This window comes from Ixodes scapularis, unplaced genomic scaffold (genome assembly GCF_016920785.2).
Source record: "Ixodes scapularis isolate PalLabHiFi unplaced genomic scaffold, ASM1692078v2 PGA_scaffold0__279_contigs__length_252992795, whole genome shotgun sequence".
Taxonomy (NCBI): Eukaryota; Metazoa; Arthropoda; class Arachnida; order Ixodida; family Ixodidae; genus Ixodes; species Ixodes scapularis.
The window spans coordinates 76,581,694-76,604,280 of record NW_024609835.1 but is presented as its reverse complement, the minus strand read 5'-3'; the positions used below and the strand labels follow the sequence as shown (position 1 = coordinate 76,604,280).

General features: G+C 48.8%; 1 protein-coding gene and 1 pseudogene across 1 annotated transcript in view; one reads left to right on the top strand and one right to left on the bottom strand.

Annotated features, from left to right (window-relative positions):
* The first annotated feature begins 9,190 nt into the window (after positions 1-9,190).
* LOC115318244 lies at positions 9,191-12,656 on the top strand (annotated as a pseudogene).
* A 187-nt stretch (positions 12,657-12,843) lies between these two features.
* LOC120841133 overlaps positions 12,844-22,587 on the bottom strand; it is a 33,963-nt gene continuing 24,219 nt past the window's right edge. The window contains exon 3 of the mRNA XM_040211963.1: positions 12,844-12,903. Within this exon, the coding sequence (XP_040067897.1) occupies positions 12,844-12,903 (60 nt within the window). The remainder of the gene's footprint in view (positions 12,904-22,587) is intronic.

Sequence of the window (22,587 nt, the reverse complement as noted above, 5' to 3'; positions counted from 1 at the left end):
CTGGCCATGGACGACACCTAGCAAGGTAAACTCCGTAACACGGGTATCAGAAGTGAGATTTTCTTGGCATCTCAGGTACTCGGAAAGCGTACTGTTAGGAAGTTTTCTGCGATGGGACCAGCGCCGGCGTCTCATTAAGCCATAAAGGATTGCGGCTGGATTACCTGAAGCCGCAGATCTTCAGGCCGAACCTCCCGAACAAGCAATTACCCTCTTCGTCGTGTTCTTCATGACTACTCTCTGGAACTGAAATAGAGATCCCAGGTTGGCCGATGGCCCCATCGGCATATAACAGAGCTTCAAGCCCTCATGGCGCGTAAGTGCGCGCTGGACTCGAATGCTTCTCCTGCCGTCGTTGTGACTATTCAACGGATGAGGTAATAGGCGAAAATCTTCACAGTACGTTCCAGTTTCTCCTGGGTTTTGGCCTTACTGGTGCATTTTATTTTCGGAGTTGAGTGTCAAATAAGTAAATGTGCTGTGAACTTTTGCACCGATATGACATATGTGCCGGCATCAGAGATTTACTCACCGCCGGAGGTGACGAAAAAAAAAAAAAGCTAATGGTGACCAGGTCTCAAAACTGCGCGCATCAACTTCAAAGGCGCGAATGAGCAGGAATTTGGTGTTGCGGAGGTACTGTGACTTTGGCGTGAATAACGTGAGTGTGCAAATGAGAGCATAAGCGAGAACAGGTGCAGAAAAAGTGACTGGCTCTAATGGAACGTGGCGAAGGTTAAGCAGAATTATAGCCTTCTTTATTCTAGAAAGCCTGTCAAATCGCGAAAAAACTGGGCGGCTGTAAAGGGAATTGGAGATCAGACTCAGAAGAGGGCACGCGCAGGAGCTCTCACTGGCTGCGCCAAACAATGCCCCAGCGGTAAAACCCCAAAACAAAAACGCGTTCTTTTTTTTTTTTTTCTTAAAGGAAATGAGAGCTTTTGGCGTCGGCCCTCCTCCCCCTATTCCGGGCCTCTCCTGTTGCTCACGCGCAGGTACCTTCCTTTCTTTTTTCTTCGTTGCGGTTTGTTTCGCGGCGCAGGCTGAAGGGTTACCCTATAGAGTTTCCGTCTAGGCTCCCCACTGCCTGCGCTTGAACCGCATTCGCAAAGCGGTTGCGAACGAGGTTGCTTTAAGATTCAGTGCAGTTTCACACTCATTTGATGATGAAACCAAGGGGATCCGCTTTGCGGTTGTGATTCGATCGCTAATGTGAATGCAGAATACGGGAGCCAGAGTTGCGCGTCTGTTTTCCACGTGCCGCCGTGCCGCTATTCGCCGAGATTGATCACGTGAGGAGGAAAGAATCCGGCGCCGTGCAGGAAAGTCACTTCGCCGACGTTGCACGCGCCCCGGCGTACGTTCCCCCGGTTTTGCCTCCTCCTTCTCCACCCTTCCTGCTTTCCATGCGCGGCGGCGCGCGCGGCGCCGCTATTCACTGAATTCAATCACGTGACAGGCTGCAATCAACAGAGCACGGTTCCTATACACTCGCGAGGAGTGGCTTTCCCGCATAACTTTGTATTTCGAGATGGCTGAACGTGCAACTCTGGCTCCCGTAGGGAGCCTATATACAGAAACTCTAGGTTACACCAGAAGCGGCCCTGCGCCATATGGGATGGGTAACCGTTTGGCGCTGCTCCTTTTTTTTTTTTACGGCGGCCGCGCACTAAATGGGGCTCTTTGTTGTGGAATCGATAGGCTTTCAAAAAAAAGGAGGCTATGGCAGAATTAATGTTTCTAACAAAAAACAACCGTAGAAAAAAAAGGAGGCGCATGCCAGAAGCCACTGGGGACGACGACGATGCGCGCGAAGACTGCACAGGGCCGGCTCAATATTTGTTCTAATCTGGTCATTGACCACACCAAAGTAAACTCAGTCACAGTATACATGGTTCTAAGGTGTCTGCAGAGGGTGCTTTTGTGACCATGGTGTAATACGCGAAAAAACACGGACGAAAACGAAGAGAGAATTGGACAGGACACGGCGTAACTTACAACTGAATAGTTTATTTGGATTAAATACTTTTTTAGAACATAAAACCGCCCCACTTGGCCGAACACAAAGATATTGTCTAAAAACACACCGCCTATATATACCAGCGTCATTGGTTCTTGAAATAGTAGAATTCTTTATCTGACAATGACAAAGAGGGTACGCTTACACAAGAGTTGTCCTGGTGGGACTTAATCAAGAAGGCTTCATGAATTTCTGTGGCCGTTTTTCTTTGGTAATAGCCCGTGACACAGGTCTCAGCAAAGGTGGGGCTGCACTTCTCAGAGTTGGACGCGCATTGGCAATGGTCACGGTTAGTGCCACTAAATAAGCTACGCTTCAGAGTAACAACACTTGGCCATATTGTGTCTTAAAATCATGGTTGCCAGTTACCTGAGGCTTTATCGGAAATCACAAGAAACGCTTCTCCGGCCTCCACAAATGTTGAAATAGTTCGCGACAGGGCAAAGCAATATTACATGAGCTTCCTAACACTGAAGCTAATGCTAAGGAAATCGCACTTTTGAATCATGACGACCGGCAGTTGCGCCTGCTTTGCACAAGAACCAAAAAGGCGGCGTCCACAACAATCTCGGGGTATCTGGGGGACAGAGTGCCGATACTCTAAGCGCAGCTCATTTAGTGGCTCTAGTCACGGTGGACCGCTAGGTGACCAGACGGGGACTGCCTGATCGCCCATGCATGCCCTCTGACACTATCATTGATGCACCTCCCCGTCTGGCCAACGTACACCTTACCACATGAAAGGGGAATTTCGTACGGGACCCTAGTGGCGCACTCGCGGAACTTAGCGACTCGTCGTTTTTTGCCGGTCCCTTGCGGCACAGCCGATTGCTATCCCGATCTGGGAGGTGCATCAATAATAGGTTGTTGTTGTTGTTGTTGAAAACTTTACTGGACGTAACAGGAAAGATTGGGAAGGGAAGGGGGAGTTAAAGAGATAGAGAGTGAGTGTATGCCCTCATTCCAGGGCTCCAATTGCGGTTTGGGCATGCAGCGCGCGGGTCACCAGCAGCTTTTGCACATCGATGACTTCACTCTGCAGCCCCGCTTCCCACTCTTGAGTAGAAGGCTCCATCAGTGGGGCCAGTCCAGGGATCTTCTTACACTTCGAAGTAATGTGATGCACGTCCGCCCAGGGGTCACCACAGAAGGGGCAGGCTCCCGTAGTGTACCGGTCGGGGTACCACTGGTGCAACTTGGCGGGGGTCACAAGAGTGCCCGTCTGGAGCCTTCTCCAAGTCCATTCTTCTTCCTTTCCAAGCCCCCCGCACGGGCTCGGGAATACGCGCCTGTCGAGTTTCTTCATTTTGAGTGCCTCGTTAAACGAGAGGTCCGTGTCCACTTGACCACCCGACTGGGACGAGTCCCGGAGAATACAGCCTCGGGCCGCAGCATTTGCTGCCTCATTCCCAGTGTTCCCCATGTGGCCAGGGGACCAGATCAGATGCACCCCCTGCACTTCCGTCTTACGTAGTATTCTATCAGCGACTGCGCACACCATCCCGCGAGCGAAATTTCCACATGCTTTCTGGGAGTCAGAGATGACAGTCGCCCTGGGGTTGCAAACAACCGCCAACACAATCGCCGCTTCCTCAGCCTGCCCAGCCGACTCTACTCTGACCGAAGCTAATCTTAACACCCGACCCTGGGCGTTAGCCACTGCGATTGTGGCAACTCCGTTTACTGGGCCGCCACAGGCAACATATAGCGTTCCCTCTCTGTGATCCCATGTCTTAGACAGGGCCCCAGATCTGGCCTTTTTTCTGCCGTCGTCCTTTCCTGGTTGCATATTCCTCGGGATACGACTAACCACTATTTTCTTCCGTATTTCTGCTGACAGCTCGTGGTCGGGGACAGTACCCGTATGCGTTCCTCCCGGAACCGCCATCCCGAGTTTGTCCATGAGCCACGCCCCGTTCTTCGTAGACGCCAACCTCTTTAGCTGAGCCACGAGATGTGCTTCGTGAAGCTCATCTATCGTGTTGTGGACCCCTAACTTTAGTAATTTGTCGGTCGCTGTCCTCTCGGGAAGCCCTAGCGCACTTTTGTAAGCTCTTCTTATCAAAACATCAATTTTTTGCCGTTCCGCTTTACTCAAGACCAAGTACGGTGTGGCGTAAGTGATTCTGGAGATAATAAAGGCCTGAACGAGTTGCATTGCTTCTTTCTCTTTTATGCCCCTCCTACGATCTCTTATCCTTCGAAGCATGCCACAGACCTGGGTGGTCATGGTGTCAAGTTTATCGATAGTCGACTTGTTGCCCCTGCCTTGTCGAATGAGCTGGCCGAGGATACGAATCTCCGTGGGTTTGGAGACCCGTTTCCCGCTCACCCAAACCTCAATCTGTTCCGACACACGTTCATAAGGGTTCCTCAAGACAAGTAATTCGGACTTCTCCGGTGCACACTTTAGACCGCACTCCTCAGCGTAGTCTTCTACAATTTTGGCAGCCGCCTGTAGTCTTTCTTCAATCTCCGCGTCGTTTCCCTCCCGACACCACAGGGTAATGTCGTCGGCGTAGATGGCGTGTTCCACACCGGGAACCACCCCCAGCGCCTCCGGCAAACCCCGCAGAGCCAGATTGAAAAGAAGCGGAGATAAAACAGCCCCTTGAGGCGTCCCCTTTGAGCCGAGCTCGAAGCTATTGGATTTCATGCTCCCTAAGGTTAGAGTAGCCTTCCTGTCCGTTAAGAAACTCCGTACGTATTCGAACGTTCTCTGTCCGCAGTGGATCTCGTTCAGGCCTCTGAGTACGCTGGCATGCGAAACGTTATCAAAAGCCCCCTTTAAATCAAGAGCGAGAATACACCGTGTTTGTCCCCTGGAAGGGTTCTCCAAAAGATCTTTGCATAGCCACAGGAGGATGTCCTGTGTTGAGGTACGAGGTCTAAACCCAAATTGAGTATGGGGCATGAGATTTTCCTTCTCCAAGTACCTCATGAGCCTAGTGTTTAGTACCCTCTCAAAAGCTTTACCCACGCATGAGGTAAGTGAGATGGGTCTAAGATTTTCTAGATTTAAGTTCTTTTTGGGCTTGGGAATAAAGCGAATGTCAGCGGTTTTCCAGCAAGCTGGCGTCACCCCCCTAGCCCAGTAGTGCTCGTTAAAATGATTAACTAGCTTCCCGAGTTCGCCTTTTTCCAAGTTATAAAGGAGTTTTGCCGTGATGGTGTCGGGCCCCGGCGCGGTGCCCTTTTTCATGGCCCCGAGCTCGTACTCGAATTCTGCCACCGATACCGGCCTATCCAGTTCGGAGTTTTCGCGTCCTAGATATTCTAGAGTTTCCTCCGCGCGTTCAAGACACAAATATCTGCGCGCGAGTTGGTCCATGATTTGCTCTGTATTGTTGGGTAACTCGTATATGAGTTCAGCTATTCTACTGTCCGTAACCGACTTAGTCTTAGTTGGATCTATGAGTGCCCTAAGGAGACGCCAGGACCGTGCCGTACCGAGGCTGCCGCGTATAGAGTCACAAATCCCATACCAGTTGTTCATAGCGAGGTCGACCGCATGGTCCTCCGCGTCCTTAGTTAGTTCTTGGATCTTAGTACGAATCTTCTTGTTGTGTCGCTGACGTTTCCACCTCTTGGTCAGACCACGCCGGGCCTCCCAAAGGTGGAGGAGTCTTGCACCCACAGCCGGGGTCTTCTCCGAAAGCTCAACCTCCGTGACAAAAGGGCGCAGGCTCGTGGTCACGTCCGCAGCCCACTCCTCAATGTCCGCCAGGTGCACTTCTGTTTTTTCTCTTTTCTTCCTCCATTTGTCCCAGTCCGTGATCTTTGCGGTTCCAGTTTTTCTCTTGTATCCTGTCTCTCTTAGTGTCGTTTCAAGGATACAGTGGTCGCTTCCAAGTTGTTCTGCCAGGTTCTTCCAGTCGGCGCTCCCCACGTTCTTCACCAGCGTGAGGTCCGGGCACGTATCTCTGCACGTGCTAGTCCCAGTCCTGGTAGGCTGGTCAGGTTCCGTGAGGAGCGTGAGGCGTTCCTGGTTGATTCCTTCGAAAAGTCTGCGTCCTTTCGGCGTGACGTATTTGTAACCCCATCCCGGGTGCGGGGCATTAAAGTCCCCCGCGATGACGAGAGGTTTCTTGCCGGCCGCCCTCACCGCGTTTCCCAGGAGAGTTCTGTAGTCAACCTTGTGAAGCTTGGGGTTCCCGTACAGATTCACTATGTGGACACCCCGGTCCCCCTTCTTCACCGGGACGATCACCACATACCCACACTCCACTCCGCCCCCGTCCAGGTGCCTCTCCGTGGCCGCGAATGTCCTGTGGACGAGGGTCGAGAGGTATTGCGTTCCGCCGACCGTCCGGTAGTCCTTAATCTTTACGGGCTTCTTTCCAGGTTCCTGCAGAAGTATTACCGCAGGGGGATCGGTTTCAAGCGACAACCGAAGGCTGAGACTGGCCTGCTTCGGACCTATCCCTCTGCAGTTCCATTGCCATATTTTCAGATATGATTGTTTTAGACGACACATGGTTATTCGTGTCTTCTACTGATTCCACTTCACGTCGTGCATCAGTCGGCGATCTTCTCTTCGTCCCTAGCTCCTGGAGCAGGGAACTTCTTTTTCGTTCCAAGAATGTCGATTTTTTCCCGCTTGACCCAAGTTGCTTGAGCATGGACTCCCGGTTTCGCTCCAACGCTACCACTTTGTTGGAAAGCTGCGTGATTTTTTCCATTAAAAGCTGCGTGGCAGATGCACCGCCTGTTTCACCGCAGCCTCCACGATTTCTCGAAATTGGTCCGTAGTGATCCCGGGGGTCCCAGAGCAAATGCTCTTCATTTCCACATCTTCCACTCCTTTACTCGGGGCATCCTGCCTGAGGACTTGTGTATGCTGGCTACTCCCGCTTGACCTCGGTGGCGGGTTATTCTTGGTCACATTGATATGGTTATCATTTTTCTGCAGCTCGGGCCATTTCTCCTGGTCCCCCAGGTCCAAGTTCTTCCCGTCCCGCGACATAGTTCTTTGATTCCAATTTTGCTTCTTCCCGCCTTTACGACTTTTCCTCTTCCTTTTCTTTTCGGAAAGAGGCGCCGGGCGTGACGAGTTTCTCTTGCAGCTTGCTGATCTGCTGCGAGAGCGAGCACGCGGCCTTGAGCCACTCCGCTCCTTCGACAGCCAGCGCACCTGCTGTTCTCCGTTGCGGTGCCTCGAGCGGCTCCGTCCGGTTCTCTCAATTTGTCTCTACTCCTTGAAAAACTTCTCAGGACAGTGACTGTCGTATGTTTTGTGCGCCCCTCCGCACAGTGCGCACTTCGGGACACATGGGTGTCCCTCCATCGCTTGCGGGGCCCCGCACATCGCACACGCGTAACTCGTCGGTTTGCTGCACACATCCGTCCGATGGCCGGCCTCTCCGCAGTTAAGGCAGGCTGCCTTTGTCTTCTTGTATAGAAAGCAGGGCGTTTCCAGCCAGTTGAAAGTGACCGTGAACGGAACTTTGGTCCGGGCGAAAGTGATGAGCGCCGATTTGGACCTTCCGAGCCTCCTAGCGTCGAGTATTTCGTGTCCTGGGGCCCTGATTTTCTCTCTGATCTGTGCATTGGACAGCTCCGGCCGAACCCCATGAATGACGCCACGGCATGCCTCTTCCCTCGGGGAGACGTGGTAGGCCTCAACGTCGAGTTGTCCGGACGGGAATATCAAACTTCTAAGCTTCGCCAACGCTTCGGCTTCGTCCCATATGTCCGTGCAGATCATAATGGTGTTTTGCTCTTCTAGCAACCGGACGATTGAATTCTCCGCAAGACACCTCGGGAGCGAGTTCTGCACCACTTCGCCGATCTGGTCCCGGCAGCTTTTCAAGTCGACCGCCGTCTTCCGTGGCTTCACAATGATCTTGTGCTTGAATTCCTTGAGGCTGGGAAGCCGAAACGGTCTCTTCGTCTCTTTCTTCTTGACCTCCGTTGCTCTACCGGTAGGTCCTCGGTCTTCCTTCCGCTGGTCATGGACTTCTTTCTTCTGGGTCTTCTTTCTATGCAGAACTTGTACCCAGCTATTGCCGGGTAGCGTGCCTACTTGCTCCTCCGAGGCGGTTTTCTGAATTCCATCCGTATAAAGGGGCCGCGCCGCTGGATTTATGAAGTCAAAAGCCACCTTGTCCGGATCGTATCCGGTCCTGGGGCTGAGCACGAGAGCTTCCGTCGATATTACTTCCATCTTGCGTTTTCCACCGCCGCCGCGGCGGTTCCACGTGGTGACGCTTAGCTGGTTAGGGCCAGTAGGGCGGCCGCACCGAGCGAACTCGGCTCATCGCCCTAGTCGAGCAAGGCCCAACGAGGCTTAGCGAGGTTCCTCGTGGGTTCAAAACAAAATGCCTCTAAAATCAAAATATTCCGCTCACCAGCTTGAGGAAGGTATCCACGTGAACTGGGTCACTAATGCTGTCTATCCAAGACTTCTTCTCGCTCGGAAATCAAGAATTTCAGCACGAAACATCGGTTTTTCGCGGAGCCTTAATGAGCATGCGTCCGCTCGCCGCAACCTTCTTCTTCTTCCTCAATAATAGGGTAAGACAGCATGTGTTGGCGATATGGCAGTACCCGTCTGGCCCCCTAGCGGTCCACTGCGACCGTTGCGAATGCGGGCCCGACTCGGAGGAGTGCAGCCCCACCTTTGGTGAGACCTGTGTCATGGACCATTACAAAACAAAAACGGCCACAGAAATTCATGAAATCTTCCTGGTTGAGCCCCACCACGACAACTCTTGTGTAAGCGCACCCTCTTTGTCATTGTCCGATATAGAAGTCTACTATCTGAAGAACAAATGACGCTGGTATTTGAGGGTGGTGGGTATTTAGACAATATCTTCCTGTTCTGCCAAGTATGCTGGTTTTTATATAACAAGTATTTCATCCAAATAAACCATTAAGTTGAAAGTTACGCCGCTTCTAATTTTTTGTTCGTTTTCGTCCGTGTTTTTTTTTTTTTTTGCGTATTATGCAAAACCAACTATCCCAACTAGCTATCCTTATCCAATTCTGTGACCAGTGTGACAGTCATATCAGCGTGATCGGTGTGACTAGTGTGACCAGTGTGATCGGTGGCCGGAGGAAGAAGACGCCGTTGCGAACGGCCGTGGAAAAATGCTCTATGGTGCAAACACCGCATCGGCCAGTGCCCCAGCTATTTCTATATCTTCGGATGTCGTCTCCAACGAATATAAGGTCATACTTCCACATCTGCCAACCGACAACATCGTCCTCAACTCCGTATTTCTCCACGCCGATATGACTGTTAGGCCATACACGGCCCCGGACTTTCGAGACGCCGTCAAAGATGTTATCGACCTGAAAGATGTCAAAGCCACCGGACAATTTCAGATGAGTCATGTGTGAATGGGGACCTGCGTCAACGCCCTTACCAAAAAGGAGCTTTACAGTCCTGGTGAGTTGGTCGTGAAAGGCAAGAAATGCCTTGTCCTTGACCCAGACACCCGGGATTTCAAGATCAAGCTTATTTGGCTTCCGGACTACCTCGAAGATAGGCGCATCATCGAAGCTCTAGCGCCTTACGGCACAGTCCGTAACATCAGCCGAGAGAAGTGGTGGCGCCCCGGCATGAAGCACATGGACACCCTCAACAGGGAAGTTAACATTACCCTGCATGAAGGAAACACCACGGAGAGAATGCCATTCCTACTTAAAGTGTATGGATGTCAGTCTCTCATCCTTGTTCCAAGCTATGGACACACCGCAGACGACTGCGTAACAACTTACGCAAGCAAGCTTCGCGGAACGATATCCCAGGATGAACTCGGAGGAACGGTCTGAGCTCCTGATGGATGTCTCAGAGGTTGTCGATGCTTCCGGGCACACACCACCCACAGAAGCCTTTAAGAGCCAAGCAGAAGGTGACCTACCAGCAGCAGTGACCGACCCCCAAACCATGGAAAACGATCCAGAACTACTCCCTGAACCATCTCCTCCACCTGACGATGATGACGACAACTCGTCTACAACCACGGTGGTCGGGGAGGATGCCACAGGAAGTGAAGACGACACCACCACCACCTTTGATGTAGCACCAACGACCACCGGGTTAGAGACGCGCTGAAGCCGCAAGATCTTTCAGAAGGACTCGGCCATTAGTTGGACACTGTGGTAGCTGATGAAGGGCCTGTCGCAAAGTCGAGAAAAGATAGAAAATAGGTAGGAACCAGACATCAACCGTATCGAAAACAAAGTAGCCATAAGACCCTTGCAGATGGTCATGAAGGGCTTTACCTCACCCTAATGCCGCTCATAAAATCCGCCTTGTCTTTGCATTCTTTCACGTTAAATGTAAGGGGCAAATTGTATTCACACGGCGGACAAATTTCGGAAACGATGTCCGCGGACCTGTAAAATATGCGTATCACGTGGCTTCGACGTCACAACGGACAAGTCCGCGGACTTGTGCAAGTCCGAGGACCTACGAATTAATACTGCAAGGTTGCCGTGAACCAAAGCGAGATCTGCGAGTCCGAGCTCGTATACCTTTCTCGCTGCCTTCGCTGCACGAGCTCTCTGTTCAGGATTGCTTTTTTCCAACGCTCTCACCTTGCGCCGAGAGCCTTGGTTGTGCTTCGTTGCGTTCCAAGCTACAAGAGAACGGCCACACAACGCACGTGACGGTCGATTCCAAACCTGCTAACGTCTGATGAACCTGGCATTGAAGACGACAACGATGAAGGATCTCAGCGATGAAGCGACGCTGTGTTTAATTGCACTCGTAGAAGAGTTTCCACAGCTTTGGTGCCTTCAAAACGACCAGTACCGCAACAACAGCATAAAATCAGAGCTCTGGAAACAAATTTCCAATGAAATGGAACGGCGCTACTCCCAGTATGGGCCTTACAGGGGAGGTGAGTTCATTGACGGCAGACTAATTAGTGTCGATTCCGTGTTGTACTCGACCGCTTATTGTTGTCTGATGTTTCAAAGGGAGTGGGGGGCTTTTTTCACAATAAGCGACGCATCTTCAGACGGGAGAAGGAAAATATCATGAAGACGAAGAGCGGCCAGGCTGCGGAGTACACGTACAACGGTAGATGGAGGTTCTACCGCTGTCTCCTGTTCTTGGATCGTAGCAAACCTGTCCTTTCCCGGGAGTGCAACGAATCTTACCAACATAAGGGTCCCGGTGGGGTGAGTAACGTTTGGCGGGTTGACCGATTCGTTTAACTTGATTCTTTAGACCTATCGAATGAAACGTTGGCGAGCGTTCGTTAATGGAGGTCACTGAATGAATCCTATTAGCTTGGCTGACATTCGAATTCTGGCTTTGCTCTACATGCTTCAGCATTTTATTTCGTTCACCCGTGTTAATCACGGTCTCTTGAAATGCTGGTAGTCTCTGGATGAAGTTGCGAGACACTATCGTAGGGTTCGACAACTGGCGGCCCGCGGGCCGGGTACTGGCCGCAATGCAGTTTCATTCAAATTTCAGGGCCACGCAACAGTTTTCACCTTATATGCAGTGTGCAGGGTCCTTCATTGAGTAAACCTTCTTTGTATTATTAAATTTTGCAAGTCAGACGGCTAACCGCCGGTGAGCCTTCGATGGGTCCGACTTAAAAACAACTCTCGCTTCTCCCATAATACTACGGTGGTGACATTTACTCTTGGTCATGTAACCTGTCACCGTCCTTCCTTCACTACTAAAGCTCTATCTCTCTCTCTCTTTATCTCTCGCTGAATATTCTGAAGAGTAAATGGCCGACACTTGCGGTATTCTGCCGTGCAAGCGGTGCTTTACACATAGTTCCTCTACAGTAACGCATCCGTATTTCTTTTACCTTTCCAGATGGACAGTGAGACTGAATTGGCATCTGTTATGACCGAGATGAGGGAACCCGTCGTTGGCACGCCTTCCACATACATACCGCGCGGAACAACAAGTCCCAGTGTGGAAGCATCTGGCACTCCTGTGAAGCGCCTAAAGTGCGATGACGGAAAAACGAAAGCAGATGACTGCTCCAACTCTGGGTGGAAAGTACACACGGTTTCTTTAACTAAAATTGCAACTGAAAAAAGTGGCGACGACGCTGATAAGTTCGGAAGAGTAGTGGCGGGCCACATGAGAAACCTGAACCGAACCAATTTTATTGGGTGTCAGACAGAGGTATTGGAACTAGTCAAGCGTTACCTAGACCTACAGTAAGAATAAATGTACTTCAAGGAACCCTATGTAAACAAACAAAAAAAATGTTAGACCAAAATTAGCATTTCCCACTCCTAAGTAAAAGGAATACTTGGAAACAAACATCCTTATTACATTCAAAACTGATTGGCTGTTTTTGTCGGAGTGGGCTAGTGTATTAGGTTGTGACCAATATTTTGCATGACGAAATAAAAAAAGTAAGAAAACATTGAAGATTCTTTGAAGTTTATTTACATAAGGTTGAACAATTAGAGCATAACACAAAAAAAGTTTTGGTGGTCAAAGTGCCAGCACATGTATGAACGATTGTTAAGTAAGGGAAGTAACAATATACAGACCATGAAATGGTATTTTTGCTTTCGCACTTGTCTGCACTTGCAGATAAGGTTACATAATGTTATGTATCCGCAGATTAAGGCCCGCCTGTTCCCTCTGCCACGCGACGGCGCTTTCGTCCTATCTCCGTACACGCTCACGCACATCTAGAGCTCTTGACCCGGAGCGCCCTTTGCAACTTCGTAGCCCGAAGTAGATTGCCCTTTTTCGCTGGTGGCCCTCCCTCGACGCTTTAAAAAGCACAGGTGCAGCTCGCAAATAGTTGTGCAGCACACACGCTGCCTTGACGAATGAGGTGACCCTTCCTGGTTCGGCATCGATAGTCGTGCGAAAAAACCTAAAACGGTTTGCCAGAATGCCAAACGTATTTTCTGCTACCCATCTGGCTCGGCTTAATCTGAAATGAAAAAAAAAAAAAATAAAACGCTAAGGAAAACGATGTTAAAAAATGACACGATGTAAGCAACACACTTGCAGTTAAATATAACCTTTTCTTCATCCAAAGTTGTACCAGTATATGGCTTCGTAAGTTTATAGACAAGGGGAAGGCGTCGTCTCCCACGATGACGGGTGGGACGCCGACCGGTCCAGGTCCTGAGATCGGCAGCCCGGCTGTTCCGCTCTTGATGGCGTTCCGCAGTGGTGTCGTCCTCCAAATGCCTCCATCTCCATCAGACCCGGGTGCGCCGACATTAATGTACAAAAACCTGCTGTCTGCATCCACGAGAACAAACAGCACGATACTGAAGGTCTTCTTGTAATTAAAATACACAGATCCAGAGTTTGGAGGTTTGATAATTGTGACATGTTTTCCGTCCAGCGCTTTAATACATTGCGGAAACTGCCATCTTTCGTAAAAGTTCTTCATTACTGCAAGCCACTTGTCTTTCGCCCGCAGGGAAACCAGATATTTTGGCCCCAGCACTTTGTAAATGGCGTCACAAGTTTCAACGAGGAACACGTTGACGGCGCTGTGGCTAATGCGGAACTGCCTGCTTAAGGAATGTTGACTTTCCCCGGAAAATTCGCAAGAAAACAAGAAACACTGCTAGGTCGAGCGTAATTCTCAAATATGCTAAAACAAGGACAAAAGTAAGAATAACCACCACACACCTGAGGCAAGAAACCGCAGCGTCAGTTGAAGTTTGTCTTTAGCTGGAATGGCTGGACGCATTTCGGTGTCAAGTTTTGTGATGCATGATGCAATTGACGAGAGAATGTCAGCAAACTGGTTGGAGTCAACGCGCAGCAAGCGGCGGGACTCCACGGGGTCGCTCTCCAGAAGTTCTTGATAGAGTAGATTTTGTATACCGAGCTTCTTCTTGGACATTCATGTTTTAATCCATGGTATTCTCCCGTCGGTATTAGGTGCTTCCGTGACTTCCTCATCCGCCATCATGAGAGCACATGCCACAACAACTCGTGAAGCCTTGTTGGCCTTCATGTTCGAATCAAAAACAAATTCCAGTCGTTTTCTTTCTTTTTCTTTTCTGCTCCTCTTTTCACTATGCGCAGGAACCCTCGAGCATCTTCCACAGCTGTAGCTCGTGCGTACAAATCACACTGGAAAATCAGTAAAGGCCAATCCGTGTACGAGAACCGTGAGAGGCATATAGGCGCTTTGCAGCAGCTGTGCATGGACGCCGCCATAACTGACCTTCAGTTTTTGTTTCCTCTTATTTCGTTTATTTCACTTCATCATTACCATATCAGGCCAGGTTATTGCCACATTAGATTCAACTGTGCCTTTTTCTAAAGCACCGGCCTTTGTAGAGGATCGTCAACTACCGTTTCAGTTGCTCGGCATCTCGGTAAGCCAAGAGAAGGTCAGCAATGGCGGCTGTAATTTGGCGCGTGTGTAAAGCGTCTATAAAAAAAGAAAAAGCCGCTCGTGCAACGAAGTGTACCACGAGCACGTTCACGCAATCGGTTCCCGGGCTTGTCTGTGGACCACAGCGGACTCGAAAAAAGGCAGAATTGGATCGCGTTCAAAACTCCTATAATCATGGTCCGGCAGGTCCGCGGACATATTCTGTGACGTTCGCCCACGTGATACGCAAGATACACCAGGTCCGAGGACACGTTCTTCAGGTCCGTGGACATATCCCTTGGTTTTGCCTGCTGTTTTCGCCAGAAAAATGGCCGATTTTATACCCGAGAAGAGATGACGTCACGCCTTTCGTAGGAACTTGTCCGCGGACAAAGTCCTTCGTGTGAATACACCTTTAAGGTCTAAAAGGAAGTAGTACCAACTTCTAAGGCTCTTGAATCACGAGCATGTTGACATAGCCGCAGCACAAGAAACAAAATTGTTATCAGATTAAGACGTGCCAGAGGCATTAGAGCCTTTTCGGAATGACCTCGAAATATGTGTGAGTCATGCAGTAGGCCTTTCTGCCGGTTTTTTCCCTGTCTTCGTAAAAAGCTTGGCTATTCGTCTGTGTCTTTGACCAGTGACCAGGAAGGGCGTCTCATTTCATGTTACCTTTCTTTAAGACAGTTAAGCTGGCGTTTTATTTGTATATATGTTCCTAATGCGGTAACTGGAATGACTTTTTACTTCCAGTTTCTAGCACATTTTCTGAACACCGACAAAACAGTAGTACTAATGTGAAATTTTAATTGTGCCTGTAGCGCAGAAGACCATGCGCTACAGCCGACACGGTATGACAAAAGCTCTGCGTTACTCAATGACATACTCCAGGAGCGCAACCTTGTAGATGTGGCATGTCGGAAAGACCAGTCTATACGCTTCACCCACTTTCAAGGTGTTTCACACGATCGTCTTGATAGAATATTGTGCCAGGCGACGCATTAAATTTAATGAACAACTATAGCGTTAAACCGGTGTTTTTTGTTTTTTTTTCTTACCATTGTTTAGTTTCTGTTAGCTTCGGGACCAAAACTCTCCGTGTTTTTCGGCCCAAATGAAATTTTCGGCCCAAATGGCTGTGGAAACTTAATGTGAAGCTTCTAAAAAATTAGATGTTTTCAAAAGGTGTTTCATTAACTCTGTCGGGAAGCCTTAAAGATAGTAATATGCATATTTTTGCAATATGGGACAGTTTTAAGCGAGAGGTAAAAAAGTTGGCAATTGAACGCTCTACAACAATATCTTATGAAAACAAACAGGAACAGCGCGAACTCGATCAAACTCTCTCGTTATTCCATGAGATGGAAAGGATCAGTCCCGGTTTTCACAACGACGACATTAATGTCACCACAGCACAGCTTCAAAAATTCCAAGCATAAACAAATCGTGGAGCTGTGATATATTCTCGCACGAAAAAGTTTTCGTTTGGCGAGCAACCCACCAAACGATCCCTGGACGATGAGAGGCAATATGCCCTATCGAAAGAAATATTAGAACTAGATAAAAAAAGTATAACTATCAAAAAGCCAACCTTGATTGTTAAAGCCTTTCAAAACTACTACTTAAGCATTTTGGCAAGGCGATTCACACAGGCAATGCAGAGGATGTCAATAACTTGTTATCAGTGATGCCTGCACTTAGTGAAGACAATAAAAATATCATAGAAGGCCCTATAACTTTAAATCAAGTCAAGGCCACAATTGACTCTCTTCAATATGGCAAAATACCAGGACCCGATGGGCTTAGCGAAGAATTCTATAAGAAATACCGAGACAAACTATGTCAAGTGTTACATACTTGACATTTTTCATGACTCCTACCAATGGAAGAAGCTTCCTCCATCCTTTTACGACTGTCATGCTGTCCGAATACCCAAGACGGAAGACGTGGGACTGAGGAAAAAAAGTTGAAAATTATAGGCCAATATCACTTTGCAATGTAGATTACAAGATTTTTGCTAAAATATTGAATGGCAGACTCCAGCTAGTAATCGAAGACCTTGTTTGTGACCACCAGACATGTGGTATAAGAGGAAGACCTATTCTAACCAATCTCCACGTCGCGCGCTCGGTTCTTGAGTGTGCCTCTTACAGTAACACTTAAGTTGCTTTGACACAAATTGATTTGTCAAAAGCCTTTGATCGTGTGAGCCACGTATTTTTGTTTGCACTTCTATGCCACATAAAGGTAGGCGAAACAGTGTCCGAAGGTATTAACCTATGTTATCAGAATAGCAAGATTAATTGTGAACAACATGCTTTCCGATAAAATACACACAAAAGCTTCCGTTCGCCAAGGCTGTCCATTATCACCTCTTCTCTTTGCCATATATTTGGAACCTTTGTGCCGGAGCATATTTGCAAGTCAGAGTATTCGAGGATTTCCACTCATTAATGCTGAGGTAAAGGTACTCGCTCATGCTGATGACGTTGTTGTCTTCTGTGCTGATGAGAAAACTGTGGAAGAGGCCATCCACGGTTACAGAACATTTCTGTAGTGTTCCTGCAGCATCAGTTAACCCGGAAAAATGTAATAGATTTTGGTGTTGTTCATGGGCGATCGCGCCCCCATTTTTTGCCGGTATTGAATAGAATCGTGGTCCGCACTCACACATTAGGAGTAGCTCATCATATTGGACGTCTATGGAAACCTCGTTGAGGAGGAAAGCTGAAGCATGAAAAGGACGGGACATGTCCATGTTCACCAGGGCAAATGTCTGCAACGTGTTCCTAGTGTCTAAGCTAATGTATGTAATTCCGGTGATGCATTGTGCGCGTAAAAATATTCAAAACTTTTATCAAATTTTTCGATATTTATTTGGCGTTCGTCGTGGGAGCCTCTCAAAAGGGGCAATATCTTCCTTCCCCTTGAGGCAGGTGGACTGAGTCTGTGTCATCTATTTGTTCAGCAATTAATATCCCCGTTTTTTGTCTTTTTTTAAGAATGCCGATCACCCTATGCTCAACACCGTTCTTCAGTTACAACTGGCCACAAGTTTAATATATTTAATTGTATCCAGTGGTGATTCCTTTCAGGGAAGTCCTTGGGCCTTCCTAAAAGGGATTGTGGACACGTTTGAATTCTTGAAGACACGTTTCTCATTAGAATATTTATTTACTGTAACACACAAGGAACTATCAGCAGCAATAATTGAAAGCGTCTTTCTTATCCCGCTTTATCGAAGTCACTTTCCTGTTAATCTCCAAGGCGATGTCCTTTGAGGAGTAAAGAAGATGTGCTTTCCACTATCAACCAAGTCGTTCTTTTTCAAACAGCACGCTTCGACCTTGCCCGTTAAAACTTGACTTCATAGTAGAGGGATATTTATTCCGTGGTCGGTTAACTGTGGGCTATACAATAAGTCAGAAACCATAGAACACTGCTTCATTTACTGTAATGACGCTTTTTTTTTTCTGCGATGTGCTTCATCGAACACCAAAGAAAGACCTCGACATCACTGATCAAAATATTCGGTTCCTTCCATTCTCACAAGAGGAAAGTGTTCCTTATGACATATTCGTAATTTTAGGCCTCCGCAGTTTGTGGAGATGTAGAATGATAGATAAAAACGCGGAAGCGCCATGCACCACAAAATCTATTTTTTGTGGAAAATATGGCTCAGCTGCGCAGTGTGTACGCGGCACAGTCATCCCAGTCTGATTGGTTTCCACTTTTAGACGCCTGCATAGGACTAATAGATTTTTGAACATTTTACTTGTTTGCCCTTTGTCAACTCCTTCGTTATTTATGTATATAGCAGTGTGATGCTAAGAACTTTAGATGCCTTCTGAGTGTCATCAGATTTTGAAAGATTTGATTATCATTTCTTTAGTTTTGTATAATAATTAATCAAGACATCAGCGTGAAATTCCTACTGTTGACTGCACACTGAATGTTCTCTGCAAATAGCATTTCATCTTTGTATGAATATTACTATGCTAGTTTTTCTGTTTGAATGTTTTTTTGTTTTGCTTTTTGGCTGATGTGCTCTCTCTTGTTCTACAGCTTTCCTGTAATAAAGAAGGAAAAAAAAAGAGATCGGTGGCCAAGTGGACTAGCGCACACCAGCTCGGAGCACGTGGAGCGAAAGCTCGAGCTGCAAAACCCAGGATCGTGGGTTCAATCCCCACCCCTGCCCGTTTCAATTTGAAAGAGCATCGTACCGGCGTGCGGTCGTGTATCACTACTGCGTGGTGCAGGTTAAGGACCCCAGGCAAGCGGTTGTACTGCACTGGCTAAATTGCTCATCTACAGCTGAGAGACTCGTCACCAGAGGTCGGCATTTTAGGTTGCCCTCACTCACCCTCACCCTCACAGCTACACTCACCTTCAGCCCCTCACCCATCCTCACCCTCACAGTCACACTCACCTTTAGCCCTTCACTCACCCTCACTGAACCTCACGGCCCTCACGCACTCACCGCCCTCACGGCCCTCACGGCCCTCACGCCCCTCACTCACTCATGGCCCTCACGCCACTCACCGCCCTCGGGCCACTCACCGCCCTCACGGCCCTCACCGCCCTCACCGCCCTCACTGCCCTCACCGCCCTCACTTCCCTCACGGCCCTCACGCACTCATAGCCCTCACGCCACTCACCGCCCTCACCGCCCTCACGGCCCTCACGCCACTTACCGCCCTCACGCCACTCACCGCCCTCACGCCACTCACCGCCCTCACGCCACTCACCGCCCTCACGCCCCTCAACGCCCCTCACGCCCCTCAACGCCATTGCGGCCCTCACACCCCTCACGCCCCTCACGCACTGATGGCCCTCACGCCACTCAGGCCAGCTTCAGATGGAGCAATTTCGCCCAGAAACTTTACGTCGCAACACCAGCAACACGGTGTTGCGACGCAATTGCAGCTATTGCAGCAACCAATTGCTGCAATTTGCCATCGTCATCATGAAATTTTATTTTTCTTGCACTATTTAGAAAATTACGCGTTATAAACGTGTTTTTATGCATTTAAATCTCGTTAAGAATACTAATGCACCTTTGTGAAACAATTTATTTCCAAAAAACGATCGATTTCAAACCAGAACCAAGTCTTTCGGTGTCATCATCACCGGCACGAAGTATCACGTGAAAATTTTGCGTCCCTTATTGGATGCAGCCGCTTCAAACGTACTCGAATTGCTCCGAGTTGCTCGCTTATTTCGAGCCGGACCCGATCTCAGCAATTCGTGTCGGTCTAGGAAAAGCTAGAGAGCAACCCGCCATTAACACCAAAATTGCTGAGAAAGATGCTCGATCTGAAGGGCGCCTCACGCACTCACCGCCCTCACGCACTCATGGCCCTCACACACCTCATGCACTCACCGCCCTCACGGCCCTCACGCCTCTCATGTTACTGCCCTCACGCACTCATGGCCCTCACACCCCTCACGCACTCCTCGCCCTCACACCACTCACGCACTCATGGCCCTCACGTCACTCACCGCCCTCACGCCCCTCACGCACTCATGGCCCTCATGGCCCTCATGGCCCTCACGGCCCTCACCGCCCTCACGGCCCTCACGGCCCTCACGGCCCTCACGGTCTTCACCGCCCTCACGGCCCTCACCGCCCTCACAGCCCTCACGGCCCTCACTCACCCTCACTCACCCTCACACTCATGAATTTTCCTGGTTCAGAAACTCACTCACCCTCACCTCACCTGTGAAGATGAGGGTGAGTGAGGGTGAGTGAGGGCCCTCATGAGTGAGGTTTGCCGAGGTATGCTCGTCACACGTTGAGGCAGACCAAGTTTTAGGCTGTATAAACACACACACACACATCCCAATTTCTTTTTGTGGCCGTCATACAAAGAAGAGACATGCCTCAGACGGTGCTTCTAAAGGCTGTCTTTCGCAATATGTATTAGCAGTGTTACCCCGGCTTCAGGGAGCCCCTCGAGCCATCTACCTGTGCTGCAGAGTGGCTCTTGGCTTCTGCTTTTCCGTGAAGCATCAGGCAACGGCATCCTATTGTCACTTGCCCTGTACTTAACCGTTCGACGATGAAGCCGAGAAAACGCTCTATGGAATTTTGTTTGATTAAAAAGAACGATAGAAACTGCCGTCTAAAACGTGGGGCTATACCCACGCCTACACAGTTGCCGAAGCTTGTTTAACGCAAATTAGCCCAGTGTCAATTTCGAGATGGTGTGTCCACCCAGCACTCGAGTCACCGTTCTCCGGACTCGCTCCCCCCGGGCGGGTGTTTTCTAGGGGGATGATTCGATCAAAGTGGTGTCCTGGGAATAATTGCCCCGAGGGCACTCCCACCGCAATAATAAGGAACGGAAAGAAAAACAAGTGTGCTCCCACAGCCGGACACATTTGGGTCAGTGCTCTTAATTCGGAATCATTTTCTTTCCTCCTTCTACCCTAAAAAAAAGAAAGAGATTTGATGTTTTTGTTGCTTAATATTTTTTTCTCTCTTTCTCTCTCTGTGTTTATCTTTTCCTTCCATAATTAAGGAATGGATCGCTACCGACAGAACCACTCGGGGAAAACAGAAGGAGATGAAAGCAAAGAGGAGGAGGGAACGAGAGATGGAAAAAAGAAAGCAGCAGCTACAAGTTCCACCCCTTTCTCTCTCTCTCTTCTGTTTTTGTTTTCATTTCATTTTTCTTCGTCCTTCTAGTTTATCGTTGTCCTTTCATCGTGACTTTCGCCGCACCCATTTATGCATTACCAAATATCCGTAATATTTTTTTTCTTCGTGCTTGCGTTTGGCGCATGTTTGCTCTGTCTCTGACACCCTACACTCCGCGAAAGGGTGAACCCAACCCCGCCGACGGTGCACTTTCTCTTCCTCATTTCCCATTTGCTTCTCCCTTCTTTCCTCTCCGTCCACGGCTCTTGTGCCTGACGCTTTCTTTTTCTCCTTCTTTTTTCTGTCAAGACGCCAGAATCCCCGCTGCTTGGGGGGAGGGGGTCGATAAAGATGCGGAAATACGGTTCTCGGTTGCCACCCCGCAGAGGGTGCCGATCGGTTTCCTGGGAGCCGGCGACCCCGGGCGCGCGCAACCACCACATCCAATCCACGGCACGACGGCGAGAAGGAGAAACAAATATAGATAAATACGGTGCTCTGGTGTCGCTGGGGCTGCGAGGCTCGCTCTCGATGCGATACGCAAAGCCTGCGGGTGACCTTGCGGTAGAAATGTAGAAATGCCGAGAGAACACTATTATACAACGTAAGAGGCGTGATGCTTCGAGTTTCACTTTCGCTTCTTGTCGTATTCGCTTTGCGTTTCGGGTGTGCGGGTGTTGATCAACACAGACGACGACGACGGTTGGTGTGTGTATGTTTATATATATATATATATATATATATATATATATATATATATATATATATATATATATATATATATATATATATATATATTAGTAGGGACCAAACCTCCCAAACAATAAAAAATAAGAAGACTCGGGACCATCTATTTCTCTTATCTGCGTTAAGGTGATCGGGGTCTTCGTCGTTCAGCTCAGTGATCTCGTAATCCTGAGTAGAGGGGTTACCTCGCGTTGGCACTTCTACGCATATTTCGTTTTGTCATCTTTCCCCTCTACTTTTTTTTTTTTTATGTGGACTCGTGATTTCACGGGTTAACAGGCTTCTCGTGTCTCATGAGAGCGCTCTCTTGTTCCTAATCCGTTACAGTGTACCGCATGCGCATTTTATGTATTCACGTATAGTGCGATGTCAATAAAACCACTTCCGCGGAAACGAGTTGCAAACATCCCGAGACGTTGCTTGGCTGTATTTTGATAACGAACCACAGATTTAGTTCCAAGACAGTTTGCGCATTTTTTTAGGGACGTTTGGACGGGTTTGTTCAAAACACCTGCTCTAACGAGTTTGTTATTATGAAAGGAACTACCGGGATTGAGACACGGCGCTCGCCGTGTCTCAATTATTTTACGAGGGCACACAAAATACGTGATTGTGCAACGCGCGCTATTTATTATACACTCGAATCCACACTGATAAAATGTGTGGTCGACTTCATGCGATTAAGACGTGAGACTGCGAAAGGTATACATGTATATGAACGCAAGCAAGGACGCGTTTTGTTTGCTCAGGGGCTGCACACCATTGCTGCGAGTCTCAATTCCTTCTTCAAACTGATTTACCTGTGTCTGCGCTCCGCCCTTCGATTAACGCGACATTCATATGAACTCCTGTTTCCAGATTAGGGGGAAAATAGGCAT